We start from the raw sequence: 13185 nt of genomic DNA on the forward strand, positions 1-13185 counted from the left end.
GGAACCTCTCCAGACTAGGCAAAGCTCACTTCACGATCTCTGTAACTCCCTTGCAACTGCTGAGAGATAAGGAAGCTTTCTTCTCCACTTTTGCCTCTGGTTTGAGCAGTCTACAAGGTTGATTTCTGAATCATAACCCTTTTGTTCTGGGTCTGCAACTTTGGAACCACCAATAATGTCTACATAATTGTGAGCTGTTGGAATTGAGCTTTGTCAACTTCAGTAACTTCATTAGAGCAGAGGAGTTAAAACCTGATATCTGTCCCTTGAAAATTTATGTTGTGAAATTGGGTCACCTCTGCCAATTTATTTTGAGTATCAGTGCTTGGGATAGTTTGTTGGAAAATGCTGCTTTGCAATTTGGCTTACTCTTGTGTTTTGTGTTTCCGTAAAAAAAATTTCTCTACCTTTTTAGTAGTGGTATCAATGGGGTAAAAGCTCAACAAAAACAGCAGTGAGAAGAGTTTCAATTAAACATACAGATTAAACATTCAATTAAACATGCATGGTAGTATCCCCTGTTGTAATCTCGAGACTAAGACATTTATTTGACATAGTGTTGTGTAATCGTTATAACTATATTGTTAGGTTTTTGAAATGGCCCAGGTCGGTGTACCATTTTCAAGCAACATCCCAAGCAGGTAATGGTTATAGGTTGTGATTGTGCTTAGACAGCCCTCTCGCCAACACTTTGGGCTGAGATATAGCCTCCTACCTGTTTCTGGTTGAATTGCACCAAAAAGCACATTTGCACACACAAAATTATAGCTAAATGGGCCACAGAGCTGCATGAACAATGTTATACGGTATGGAATGACTTACAAATTTTCAAGTCTTAAGATTAAAAATTGAAGGAGGTCTTTCAGTATTGTTGAAGGTGAAGCTGATCTGTTTTTAATCTCTAAATTTTATAGATTCCAATTGGAACAAGATCTTTAAAATTTCATATGAGGACACCGAATTTCATCAGGACATCCAGTCATGATAGGCTCCTGGCAGAGATGATGCAGTCGCACATGGTAAAGGACATATGTCTAATTGGTGGAAAGGTAATATGAAAGCAGATTGAGCTATACATTATAAAGCTGCTAATGGCATCAATTTTAACTTTTATATGATTACTTTAAAAATTCTATCAATCCTATCATGTAGGGTTGTGGCAAAACTGTGATTGCGAAGGAATTCGCTGACCTGCTGGCTTATAGAATTGAACCCATCACACTATATCAGGTAATCTTGTACCTTCACTGAACTAAATGTTTGTTTTGATAATATTATGATGTGGAGATGCCGGCGATGGACTGGGGTGAGCACAGTAAGAAGTTTTACAACACCAGGTTAAAGTCCAACATGTTCGTTTCAAACACTAGCTTTCGGAGCACTGCTCCTTCCTCAGGTGAATGAAGAGGTGTGTTCCAAAACATATATATAGACAAATTCAAAGATGCCAGAGAATGCCAGAGAATCCTGAGGAAGGAACAGTGCTCCGAAAGCTAGTGTTTGAAACGAACATGTTGGACTTTAACCTGGTGTTGTAAGACTTCTTACCTTGATAATATTCAGCAGCAAAAGCGAAACGAAAGAGTAAAAGATGATACTTGACAAACCATAAAATTTGAAAAATGGCATTAGTTAAAATATAAGAAGCATAAAACACTTAAAATTTAGGGTTGTTGACAAAGCATTTGTTGTCCATCCATAATTACACTTGAGAAAGTGGGGGAGGACACTGTTTTTGACTGCACAGTGTTGAAACCAGAAGTATAACGATGGAAAGCCCCGTAACAGTACTTGCACTTCTCGAAAAGAGAACCTTGTGATGACCCAAGATGGCAATAACTGAGGTGAAAACTATAAGGATAAGATCAGAAAAAAAAGACAGACTTTCTTTTATATAGGCCTTTTGTGACTGCAGGACGTCCCAAATTGCTTTTACAACCAGGGAGGTGCCATGTATCATTAAAGCATCAATTTGACCTCGCAAGATCCCACATACAGCCAAATGAAAATGAGCGAAGCATTCACCTAGTGATATTGAATGAGGGATAAATATTGGCCAGGACACTGGAGCAAGCATGTGTGATCTTCCTTGAAATATTGCAGTGGGATTGTTTACATCCACCCGGGTGAGCAGATGGTTTTTGGTTTAATGTCTCACCCGAAAGATGGCATCATTGACATGGCAACACTCCCTCAGTACTGCATGAGAGTGTCAGGCTGGAGGCGAGAGTGGGGCTAGAATCAATAACTTTCAAAATCACAGGTGAGAATGGCAGTACTGAGCCACAGCTGACACCTCGGCCAATAAAAAACAGGATTAACAGTCAAAATAAAAAAGGGAAAGTGACTGAAGTAAATAATGTTGTACTGCGGCTAAGACTGGTAAGCATGGGAAGGTGGTTCATAATTATGAGTCATTGCAGTACAATGCTTCTTCCAGTGTTATGAAGGCATGCATAAGGTGTGAGCATCTAAGAGGATGCTAATGGGGCTGCTGGTGAGGATGAGTATAAAATAGTTAACCGATCAATTATTCCAGCTTTTCACTTGGCAAGCCAGGAATAGGAGACTCAATATTCTTCTTATATGGGAGGGGATGGAGAGGCAAAAATTATTCAAAGCAAATTTATTTAGTATTTACCATACGGTTCTGAGACAGAGGGGAGTATATTTGTGAAGTATAGGCAGCTGAGGGAAGATGGTGGTGGTTACCCCTTCTACTGGTGAGAAAAAACCAAGGGTCAACCCAGGACACATGCAATTGGATTCTCCATCGAGAACAAACTTGTCAACCGACTTTTGGAACTCCCTGTCGGCATCAATGAGCGTCTTTTGACTCTCCATCTACAACTTGCCAAAAATCAGTAGGAAACGGCCATGAGTGCCTGTGCCCCAACTGTTGATGACAATGATGAGTCCAAAGAAGGTTTCTACTCCATCTTGGTCACCATACTCTTCAATATTCATAAGGAAGATAATATCTGATCTCTTCACACATCTTCTCTACTGAGTAGTACTACACTCTATCTTCTCAACCATTGCCTGTTCCTATGTATTTTTGTATGTGCTATGTTTTTTTCATATATGGAATGATCTGTCTGGGCTGTACGCAGAACAATACTATTCACTGTACCTCGGAACACGTGACAATAAAACAAATCCAATCCGATCCAATAATGATACTTGGGTTATTCAACGCCAGGGTTGGAAACGATTCCAAACTCTGGAAAGGAACCTTTGGAAAAGTGGGAATTGCAACTCCAACTGGGTTATCCTGCCTACCAAATGCGCAGAACACCAGCTTATCAATACTAACATACTGTTCAGCCAAAAAAAAATGTTCAAGACTTCCTGGAGAAATCCATAATTAAAGTACAGGCACATGATCAAATTCACCATTGTCTCATTCAAAGACCAAAAGGATGCCCTTATCATCGAAGCGATGACCAGTGCAGATAACTGCTAGACGGACCACCTGCTTCTCCGCTCTTCTATGTCCATCAAACTCCACCAGAAGCAGAAAATGAAGAAACAGCCACAAAAATTATGAACTTTGATTGGCTTCAAGAGCCATGCATGCTAGTGAAATTCCAACCATGTTTTCTCCAAAGTGTTCATTCTAATGGAGTGGAGGAAAACGGAAAAGAGCTGAAGACAGCCTCAAGCTGTGAAGAAATCATCAACCAGAAGACCAGGGTTGGTTCGACAATAATGACCATAACTCACTGACAAGAAGAGGAAAGCTCTTCTGCGCCTGTCAAAGTGACATAACCAGCAAGGCAAAGATGAGAGCTCATCAATCAGCCAAGGTAGAGATACAAAGAAGAACCAGGGAAATAAAGAAACAATGGCGACTGAGAAAGCAAAAGAGCTGCAACTCCTCATGACGAGCACGACACCTAGGGCTTCTTCAATACTACCAAGGCAAAATATGGACCCACCACGCTGATCCCAAGCAGGTGTGGAGTAAGGCAGGAATGCTCTTGAAGACGGAGAAAACATCAGCCTTCGAAGAACTCCTAAACCGTGATGCAGTCATAGCTGAGGATGTGTTTGAGGAAATCTCCCAAATCCCATCAAAGATTATTGGGGCAGCACGGTAGCATAGTAGTTAGCATAGTTGCTTCAGAGTTCCAGGGTCCAAGGTTCAATTCCTGGCTTGGGTCACTGTCTCTGCGGAGTCTGCATGTTCTCCCCATGTCTGTGTGGGTTTCCTTTGGGTGCTCCGGTTTCCTCCCACAGTCCAAAGATATGCGGGTTAGGTGGATTGGCCACGCTAAATTGCCCTTAATATCCAAAAAGATTAAATGGGGTTACGGGGTTAGGGTAGAGTGGTGGGCTTGAGTAGGGTGCTCTTTGTAAGGGTTGGTGCAGACTCTATGTGCCGAATGGCCTCCTGCATTGTAAATTCTATGATAAATTATCTTGGGTCAAGTGTGGATAAAGTCGAAGCTGCCATTAAACACATGAAGAATGGACCAAACCACAGGAGTGGACGGGACCCCAGCAGAGATTTTCAAACTTGAGGGAGAAGAAATCAGCCGTCATCTCCATCAGCTGTTCCTGAAAATCTGTGACAGAGAAGAAATACCTGCCGACTTCTGGGATTCCTAAGTTCGTAAGATATAGGAGCAGAATTCGGCTATTTGGTTTATTGAGTCTGCTCCGCCATTCGATCATGGTTGATCTCATCCTGGCCTTAACTGCACCATCCTGCCCATTCCCCTTAACCTTTCATCCCATTACCAATTAAAAATCTGTCTGACTCCTTAAATTTACTCACTGTCCCAGCATCCACCCCATTCCAGGGTAACAAATTCCACATATTCACAAGCCTTTGGGAGAAGTAGTTTCTCCTCAACTCTGTCTTAAATTTGCTACCTCTTATCCGAAGCCTATGACCTCTTGTTCTAGAATGCCCTACAAGAGGAAGCATCAGCTTCACGTCTTCTTTATCTATACCTTTAATCATCTTGTGTACCTCAATTTGATCTCCCATCATTCTTTTAAATTCTATAGCGTATTGGCCTAAAACTGCTCAATCTCTCCTTGTCCGACAAACGCCTCGTCTCTGGAATCAATATAGTGAACCTCCTCTGAACTGCCTCCAATGGCGCTACATCTCCCCTCTAATAAGGGGACGAAAACTCTGCACAATACTCCAGGTGCTGTCTCGCCAATGCCTTGTATAGTTGCAAAAGCACTTCCATACCTTTAGCTATAAATGCCAACATTTCATTCACTTGCTTTCTTATCTGCTGTGCCTGCATGCTAGTTTGCTGTGACTTATAAATGAGGACCTCTGCATTGGAGCACCCCAAAGTCTCTCTCCATTTAGGTAATAATTTGCCTTCCCATTTTCTGACCAAAATGCATGACCTCAGACTTATCCACGATAAACTGCATCTGTCACATCTTAGCCCACTTTCCTAACCTATCCATTTGTACTGCTCTTATTTTCTTATTGCAATTTACTGTCCCACCTATTTGTCATCTGAAAATCTGGCTATAGAACCTTCTATCCCTGTATCCAAGTTGTTTATATAGATTGTAAATAACTGGGGCCCAAGGGCCGTAACCAGTGGCACCCCATTAGTTCCCGAGAAATTCATCAAATCCTCCGACTCCTTCATGACAAGATGTCGGCAACAGTCCTCACCAACGGAAATAAGATAGAAACCTTCAAGGTCAAGACTGGTGTCAAGCAGATATGTTATCATCACTTCTCACTCTTTTCTTCATCTTAATTGTCACCATCCTTCACCTTGTCAAGAACAAGCTTCCCAGTGGAGTGGACATCGTCTACATTGAAAACTTTTCAATCTCAAGTGGTTGAAATCCAAAAAGGAAACATCACTGACGTTGCCCATGGAATTTCAGTATGCGGACTCCATCACCATATCCACTCTTGGGACATTGCGTCTCTACCCTCAGAAGAGGAGCTCCAAGCCAGGCCTAACACCTTCATCGAAGCATATCAAAGAATCAATCTCATACTCATCCTCAGGAAGTCCTTTACTAACCCGCCCCAGGGCAAGCTTCAGTTTCTCCCTCTATCAAAATTTAGGAGAAGTCCTCCTAAATGTGGAACATTTCCCATACCTGGGGAGACGCCTCTCCTCTAAAACTGACATCAACCCAGAAATCCAATATCATATCCAATCCGTGAGCGCCTCCTCGGATGCATAAAGAAGAATCTTTGATGACTCCAAAATTCGTGCTGACGCCAAGGTCCTTGTGGACAAGTTATTCATCCTACCAACTGTTCCATATGGCTCAGAGATTTTGACTACATACAAACGCCAGTTCAAGGCCCTGGAGAGGTACCATGAATGATATCTGAGACGGATTCTCTGCACCAGCTGGGAGGACTTGCATATGAACATGTGTCCTGGAAGGAATCACAAGCATCAGCATCGAAGCCAAGATCATCCAAAACCAATTCCGCTGGGCCAGCTATGTGCGTAGGATGTCACTGACTGCCAAAGAAAATCATCTTCACTCAGCTCCAGGAAGGCTACCAAAGGAAATGCTTCAAAGGCACCCTGAAGGCTTACCTCAAGAAATGCAACATAGATGTCAACGCATGGGAGACTCTTGCTCAGAAGAGATCTACTTGGAGGAACTTCCTGATTGAAGGGACACAATTCTTTGAGGACACCTGCTGGCAAGAGGAGGCCCACAAAAGGAGCCTGAGAAAGGACCGATTCCACCTCCTGCATGCACCTGCCAAGTATGTGGTTGAAGATGTGGCCCTAGAATCGGGCTCATTAGCTACGCAAGGACCTACGGAGCCCATGACCAGAAACATGGAGTTTCTTAGGTGGTCAATCATACTCGTGGTGAATGATCGCAGAAGAAGAAGCATTTGTGAGGTGCTGATGGCATGGCCAGTGTAAGCTAGAGGGAAAGCTTTCCAGATTGGAAATGAGCCGTCATAGCATTGACATTCAGAAAAAGTGATGGAGCAGACATATGTGGGGTATAATAAGGAAATCAATTGAGTCCCTATAACGACTAATAACATGCATTAAAAAATTCTAACTTCTAGTCAATAACTGAAAGAATGGTATGGCATGTTTTTAAAGTTTTACTGTAGCAAATGACTAAAAAAAGCTCTATTAACTAAATCTCATTTAATTTTTTTGTCTGCCATTTCTACTTTAAACTAAATAAAAGAATGTTCCCTTATTTTTAGGCCAATTGAAAATCAATCCAAATTGATTCTTAAACCGAGTTTATTTCTGTTCTTTTCGGAACCTGGTGACTTGGTAACTTAAAACTGTCTCTCACAGTGGGGTTTTCTTTTGCCGGAGGCCTTCTCTTTTGCCCAGGGTACCAATTCTTCCAACCTTGTTTTAACTCTCCATGCATTTGTTCTTTCCAATCATAGCATGAGCTTTCACCTGTGTGCTAAACCATAGATTATTTTGGCCTTCAGTGGCTCCCCATCTATCGGAACCAGGCAGATTCCCCAAGTGGATTTAATCCTGGAATGGTTATTATAGAATCCCCACAGTGCAGAAGTAGGCCTTTCGGCCCATTGAGTCTGCACCAATCGCCTGAAAGAGCACTCCATTCAAGCCTACCCCCGCCTATCTTACCCCCTTAAGCTAACCTACACATCTCTTTTGAACACAAAGTGGCAATTTAGCATAGCCAACCCACCTCATCTGCACATCTCGGGCTACACACCACCTGAGTGCTGCAAACTAATATCCAGAACGGCTGTAAAGCTGTGGAAAGGTCCTGGAAGCTGATTCAGTAGTAACTCTAAAAAGAAGAAAATTGGATATACACTTGAAAACGGAGAAAAGAAAAACGTGATGAAAGAAAAAAAACTTCGAAATTTGTTTGCAGAGTAATATCGGATCATGGGAAGCCGTCCGCACCAGAAAATATCCAGTTCGGTCACTTGAGCCATTCTGAGTTAACTAAAGAAGGAAAAGTCAGGCAGTATTCCCATTTCTGTTTGTCATTGAGTCATCCCAGTGCAAAACGTGGAAACTGGAGGAGGACAAGTTCTGACTTTGGTCTGATCCCATCTGTAGTTGAACCGCTCAGTATTTGGGCTTGGATATGAATTTGAATGAGATGCTGATGGACACCATCTCATTAATTCTGTCATTTAAACTTAAGTACATACAGGTAGAGGGTATTGATTGCATTGTTACTTGAGTACATACAGTGTAAAGAGACACTTGTTGACATGAGTTGAGTGGGGTCAGGAGATATATCACTGTAATGCTTCATTCTATGGATAAACATACTCCAAGTGAAGACCAGCTTTGGATTCTTGCTTCTCCAATGTAACACCTGTGAAATATGATCCCTGTGGAAGTGTATTTCCACAGCTCGCAATGCCCTCTGGAGATGGAGAGGTAGCAAAGTATCGCTTAACAGGAAATTAGGAAATAGGGTGCAATTGCAGAGAGCAGAACAGTCATTGTTTGAGCAGTTGAATCTTTTAACAAAGCATTCAGTCAACCCATAATTCAACAGCAATTTATAGCTAACCAGGCACAAAGTATTGATATATCAGATATTTCTTATTCTATGTACAAATAGCTGAAGTAATGATTCAGATTTTTCTGTCAGTATTGAAGCTGCGACTTGCTTTGTTGACTGCACAAAAATCGAAATTTAACACATTTATAATTTGCATGGAAAACTTTATGAATTAATAGTCCCTGCTACTTTAATAAGAATTTAATTCAAGAATAGCATAAGTGACTTCAACAGAAGATGCAGTGCTGCTGCGTCCCTCTAGAGCAGCAAAGTCCTCAGCATTTGCCACTATTGTGAGTACAAGATCCAGGCCACTAAGATTAAAAAGAGTATAGTGAAACCCCGTAACCCAATAACCTCTCCTAACCTTTTTGGTCACTAAGGGCGATTTAGCATGGCCAATCCACCTAACCTGCACTTCTTTGGACTGTGGGAGGAAACCGGAGCACCCGGAGGAAACCCACGCAGACACGGGGAGAACGTGTAGAATCCGCACAGTTGCAGACCCAGTTTGAGACCACCAACAAGTCTGTATACCTGCTACACTGCTCCAGGGGTACTTTCTACGAATATGGGGAGAAGGCCAGTCGTCTTTTAGCACACCAACCTAAATGCCTATCGGCCTCCCGTGAGATTCCCCCAGATTCTGACCCCGGGTGGTAACCTCGTTTTCCCTCCTCCAGGTCAATGCAGCTTTTTTATCCTCACAATATGACCTGTTTTAATTTGAGCCACCTACAGACAAGTTAATCATGGAGATTTTCTGGACAAATAAATTTTCGGAACTATTTGGACGTTTGCTGTTAGATATGTTCAACAACTCCCTATTCCCTGGTTCATTCCAACCTTTACTCAAGCCTGTATTTCTTTGCTCCTTAAGAAGTTCAAGGACCCAACCGAGTGAGGTTCATACTGTCCCATCTCGCTCTTAAAGGCACGTGTTAAGCTGATCGCTAAGGTTTTGGCGCTCTGGTTGGATTCTTGACTTCTGAGCATAATTTCGGAAGACTAAATAGGCTTTATAAAGAGCCATCAGTTATCTGTTAATATACACCGTCTTTGAAACATTATACTTTCTCCTTCTGCTGCACCCGAGGCAGAGGTAATAGTGTCTCTCACTGTCGAGAAGGCATTTGACAGGGTTGAATGGGACTATATGTTTGAGATTCTTGGAAGATTTAGATTTGGTCAAACATTTGTCTCATGGATCCATTTGCTACATAATGCCCCTTGTAACCACCTGGGGTGGCTATGTCCCGATTCCAAAATGGACACTCGCAAAGAGTACAGGGAAAATTGGACAGTACTAGGAAAACAAGCAGGTGCAAGGTTTGCCTGTGGATTGGAACTTGCAGCTCCCAGACAGAACTGATACTACAAGCCATTAGCATAGTAATGAGCTATCTCCGGGGACAAAAGAGAAACATTTAAGCAATCCAAAGATGTGCGGGTTAGGTGGATTGGCTATGCTAAATTGCCCGTAGTGTCCTAAAAAAAAGTAAAAAGGTTGGGGGGGGGGGGGGGGGGGGGGGGGTTGTTGGGTTACGGGTATAGGGTGGATACGTGGGTTTGAGTAGGGTGATCATTGTTCGGCACAACATTGAGGGCCGAAGGGCCTGTTCTGTGCTGTACTGTTCTACTACTTCTACACTCGGTACCAGGGCAGACTCCCCAGCGCCAGTGGAAACTAAAACAAAGGCAGGCCAACGGTTACCTGTGATCGAGGAACGACCCGTTTATTGGACAGAATCAATACAAATGATTTGGACATGGTCCAATTAATTGGGGCCAAGTTCAGGAACCGCCCAGAAGGGTGCGAAACCCTTTGGGGTATAAAGAGGAGTCCCCAAAGTCAGATCGCTTTCTTCTTCACCTTCATCTTGGCCTTGGCTCTCAGCGTCGAGAGACCCGCCAAGCATCAGCCAAGTAAGTCTAAGGTCAACGCACGCTACGAGATAGGCGCTCCTAGCTACTATTCTATACCAGTTCGAAGCCAGCAGTATCAGAACCGGACAACGGCCATTGTTCCTCTGACTGAGTGGGCGCCTGAAGCTAAGTATAGGCTTTTTTGTACTAAGTATAGTACAATTTTTTTCCTTTAAAAAAACAGTTAGACAGTTACATGGGCAGGGTGGATATAGAGGGACATGGGCCAAATATGGGCAAGTGGGACTAGCTTAGTGATAGAAACTGGGTGGCATGGACAAGCTGGGTTGAAGGGCCTGTTTCCATGCTGTAAACATCTATGACTCTAAAGACTACAGGCTCTCCCAAACGTATTGTTTTATACTGGGTCGCTAACATGCAAATAATCTTATTGTGGGTCAGCGATCGTTGTTCAATCTAGGGCCAAATGAAGGACTGCTTTTGTACTACATCCACTCACCTTGTCATAGTTACTGCACCATTGCCCTTTTCTCCCGCTAGATTCTCCTTGACCCAATGGTGATCTCCTTTCTTAGGATCTGGAAACAGTTCCAATAATATTTTAAACTCCTGTCCTTGTCTTCATTGGCCCCTATCTGTAACAACCACCTTTTCTTACCTTCAGAGCTGGACTCTGCCTTTAGCTAGTGGAAATTGAAGAGATCCGAGCCCTTTGGTAACCTGTTCATAGAGGGGAGGTTTGCCAGCTTTAGAGAATTGGCGGATAAATTTCAGCTACCCAACTCGTCTTTTTTGCTACTTTCAAGTTCACAACTTCACTTGTACGGCTTTCCCTTTCTTTCCTCTGGCTCCACCTTACTGGAGAGGATTTTATCCTTGGCTCAGCAGGACAGGGGGTCTATCTCAGACCTATATGTGCACATTCTCTCATCCGATCCCTCTCCACTGAACGGGGTGAGGGTGAAATGGGAGAGTGAACTGGGCTGTACACTCACAAACAAAGTTTGGAGAGAGGCCCTAAATAGGGTCAACCTCATGTCCTATGTTCCCGGTTGAGCCTAATTCATTTCAAAGTACTGGATGGGACACACTTGACTCGGGCAAAAATAAGTGGGCTTTTCCCGAATGTTGAGAATGGATGTGACCGTTGTTGCTTGCCCCCTCAGATCGCTCACATATGTTTTGGTCCTGTCCCAGACTCGCCAGCTTCTGGCCTTCCTTTTTTAATACTATGTCTAATATTCTCTGATTAGAATCACAGCGATGCCCGCTGGTGTCCATATTTGAGATTTTGGACTCTCCTGCAGTTCAATTTGAGTTGGAGGCGGACTTTATTGTCTTTGCTTCATTGATCATCCAAGGGCAGATACTGCTTGGTTGAAGGCTCCTGCTCTGGCTGCTTAGGGGATTTAATGTCCTTTTTGTATTTGGAGAAAATTAAATTTACCATCAGGAGGAGTTCCATTGAAAGATTCTACCTGAGATGGTAATTGTTTGTATCATTTTTCAAAGATCTCGACACCATCAGCTGTTGGGGATTTTGGGTATATAATTTAAGTTATTTACTTTTTTCTATATATGCAATAATTCTTGTTCTGTTCTGTACCTGTTTTGCGTTGTTTATTGCTTCCTTTGTTGTGTTATTTGTAAACAAATTGAAAAATCTAATAAAAATGTATATATTTTTAAATCCTGTTGTTAAAAGTTGGTACTGTGCACGTACATGGGGATTACAAACTTACCATTAGTTATTGATGAGTAGAAGACCAAAGTCTCATCTGGATCTGCTATATCCAGATGTCAAAGCAAAAGTGGGAAGGAGACAAGAAAAGCAGGAGACATAATTATGCTAAGGAGGGACATTTTAACTCGAATGATTGTGTCCACATTAGAAATTTTGGCAGTGAATGTAAATTGGGGAAATTAAGGGAAGGAAAAGACAAACCTTTCTGTGAATAAATGTGGGCAGTGAATAAATGTGGGCAGCATGTTAATAACTGTTTATAAATTTTGAAAATGCTAATAAAAAGATTTAAAAAAAAGAAATTTTGGCAGTAACCATCTTTGGCCAACTGGAGTTATTCTTAATCAAAGTGATCCAGTATTTTTGGTGGTGAAATTAAACCATAGGAGAGTTGTTCTCAGGTGCCAAGATTCATTTCCACCATGACTCGGAGACAGAAAAAGTTCCAGATAACACAATAGAAAGACATGTTGCTGTGGCAATTCAACAAGAAGTGGTTCCTGTTGTACCAGGACTTCCAGTGGACTCTACTGCAGGAGAGGGATACTCGTGCACAAATACTCAACGTACTGCTTCGGCAACAAGTTTAAGTTAAATTAAGTAAAACATCACCAGAGTTGAATTACCAGTGGTACTGCGCAGATCAGAGTGTTGTTGCAAAGCTCCTGAAAGGCGAACGTACAATTAAGGCAGTAGTTACATTGTGTATCTGTCTTTAAGATGGATTAAAATTTAATGTGGGAGATGTGCTATAGAGTGTTATTATCATGCATCTTCTTATTTAAATCCAATGCTGATGTCATCAGTAAGTGCTGTAATGTCTTCAGTTGTTGTTGCCTGTGTATATTCATATTTAACTGCCGTTCTGATTCTTTTCAGATACTGATGTTTCGATATTTAACTAGATGTTCCTTTTTTTGAGTCCATATTGCCTTTTTGACCTTGTTATTTTTATATATTGGAGAAGATTAACTTTCAATACGTTTCAACTACCTCCTTGTGGTCAAGTTGCCTCAGAGATTTACAGGATCAGGGATGATACAGTG

General features: G+C 42.1%; 1 protein-coding gene across 1 annotated transcript in view; it reads left to right on the forward strand.

The window, feature by feature from the left end:
* vwa8 (von Willebrand factor A domain containing 8) overlaps window positions 1–13185 on the forward strand; it is a 489820-nt gene that overhangs the window by 147792 nt on the left and 328843 nt on the right. Inside the window, exons 11-12 of the mRNA XM_038802772.1 lie at window positions 915–1049; window positions 1153–1230. Of these exons, the coding sequence (XP_038658700.1) occupies window positions 915–1049; window positions 1153–1230 (213 nt within the window). The remainder of the gene's footprint in view (window positions 1–914; window positions 1050–1152; window positions 1231–13185) is intronic.

Source organism: Scyliorhinus canicula, chromosome 7 (genome assembly GCF_902713615.1).
Source record: "Scyliorhinus canicula chromosome 7, sScyCan1.1, whole genome shotgun sequence".
In the NCBI taxonomy this organism is placed as follows: Eukaryota; Metazoa; Chordata; class Chondrichthyes; order Carcharhiniformes; family Scyliorhinidae; genus Scyliorhinus; species Scyliorhinus canicula.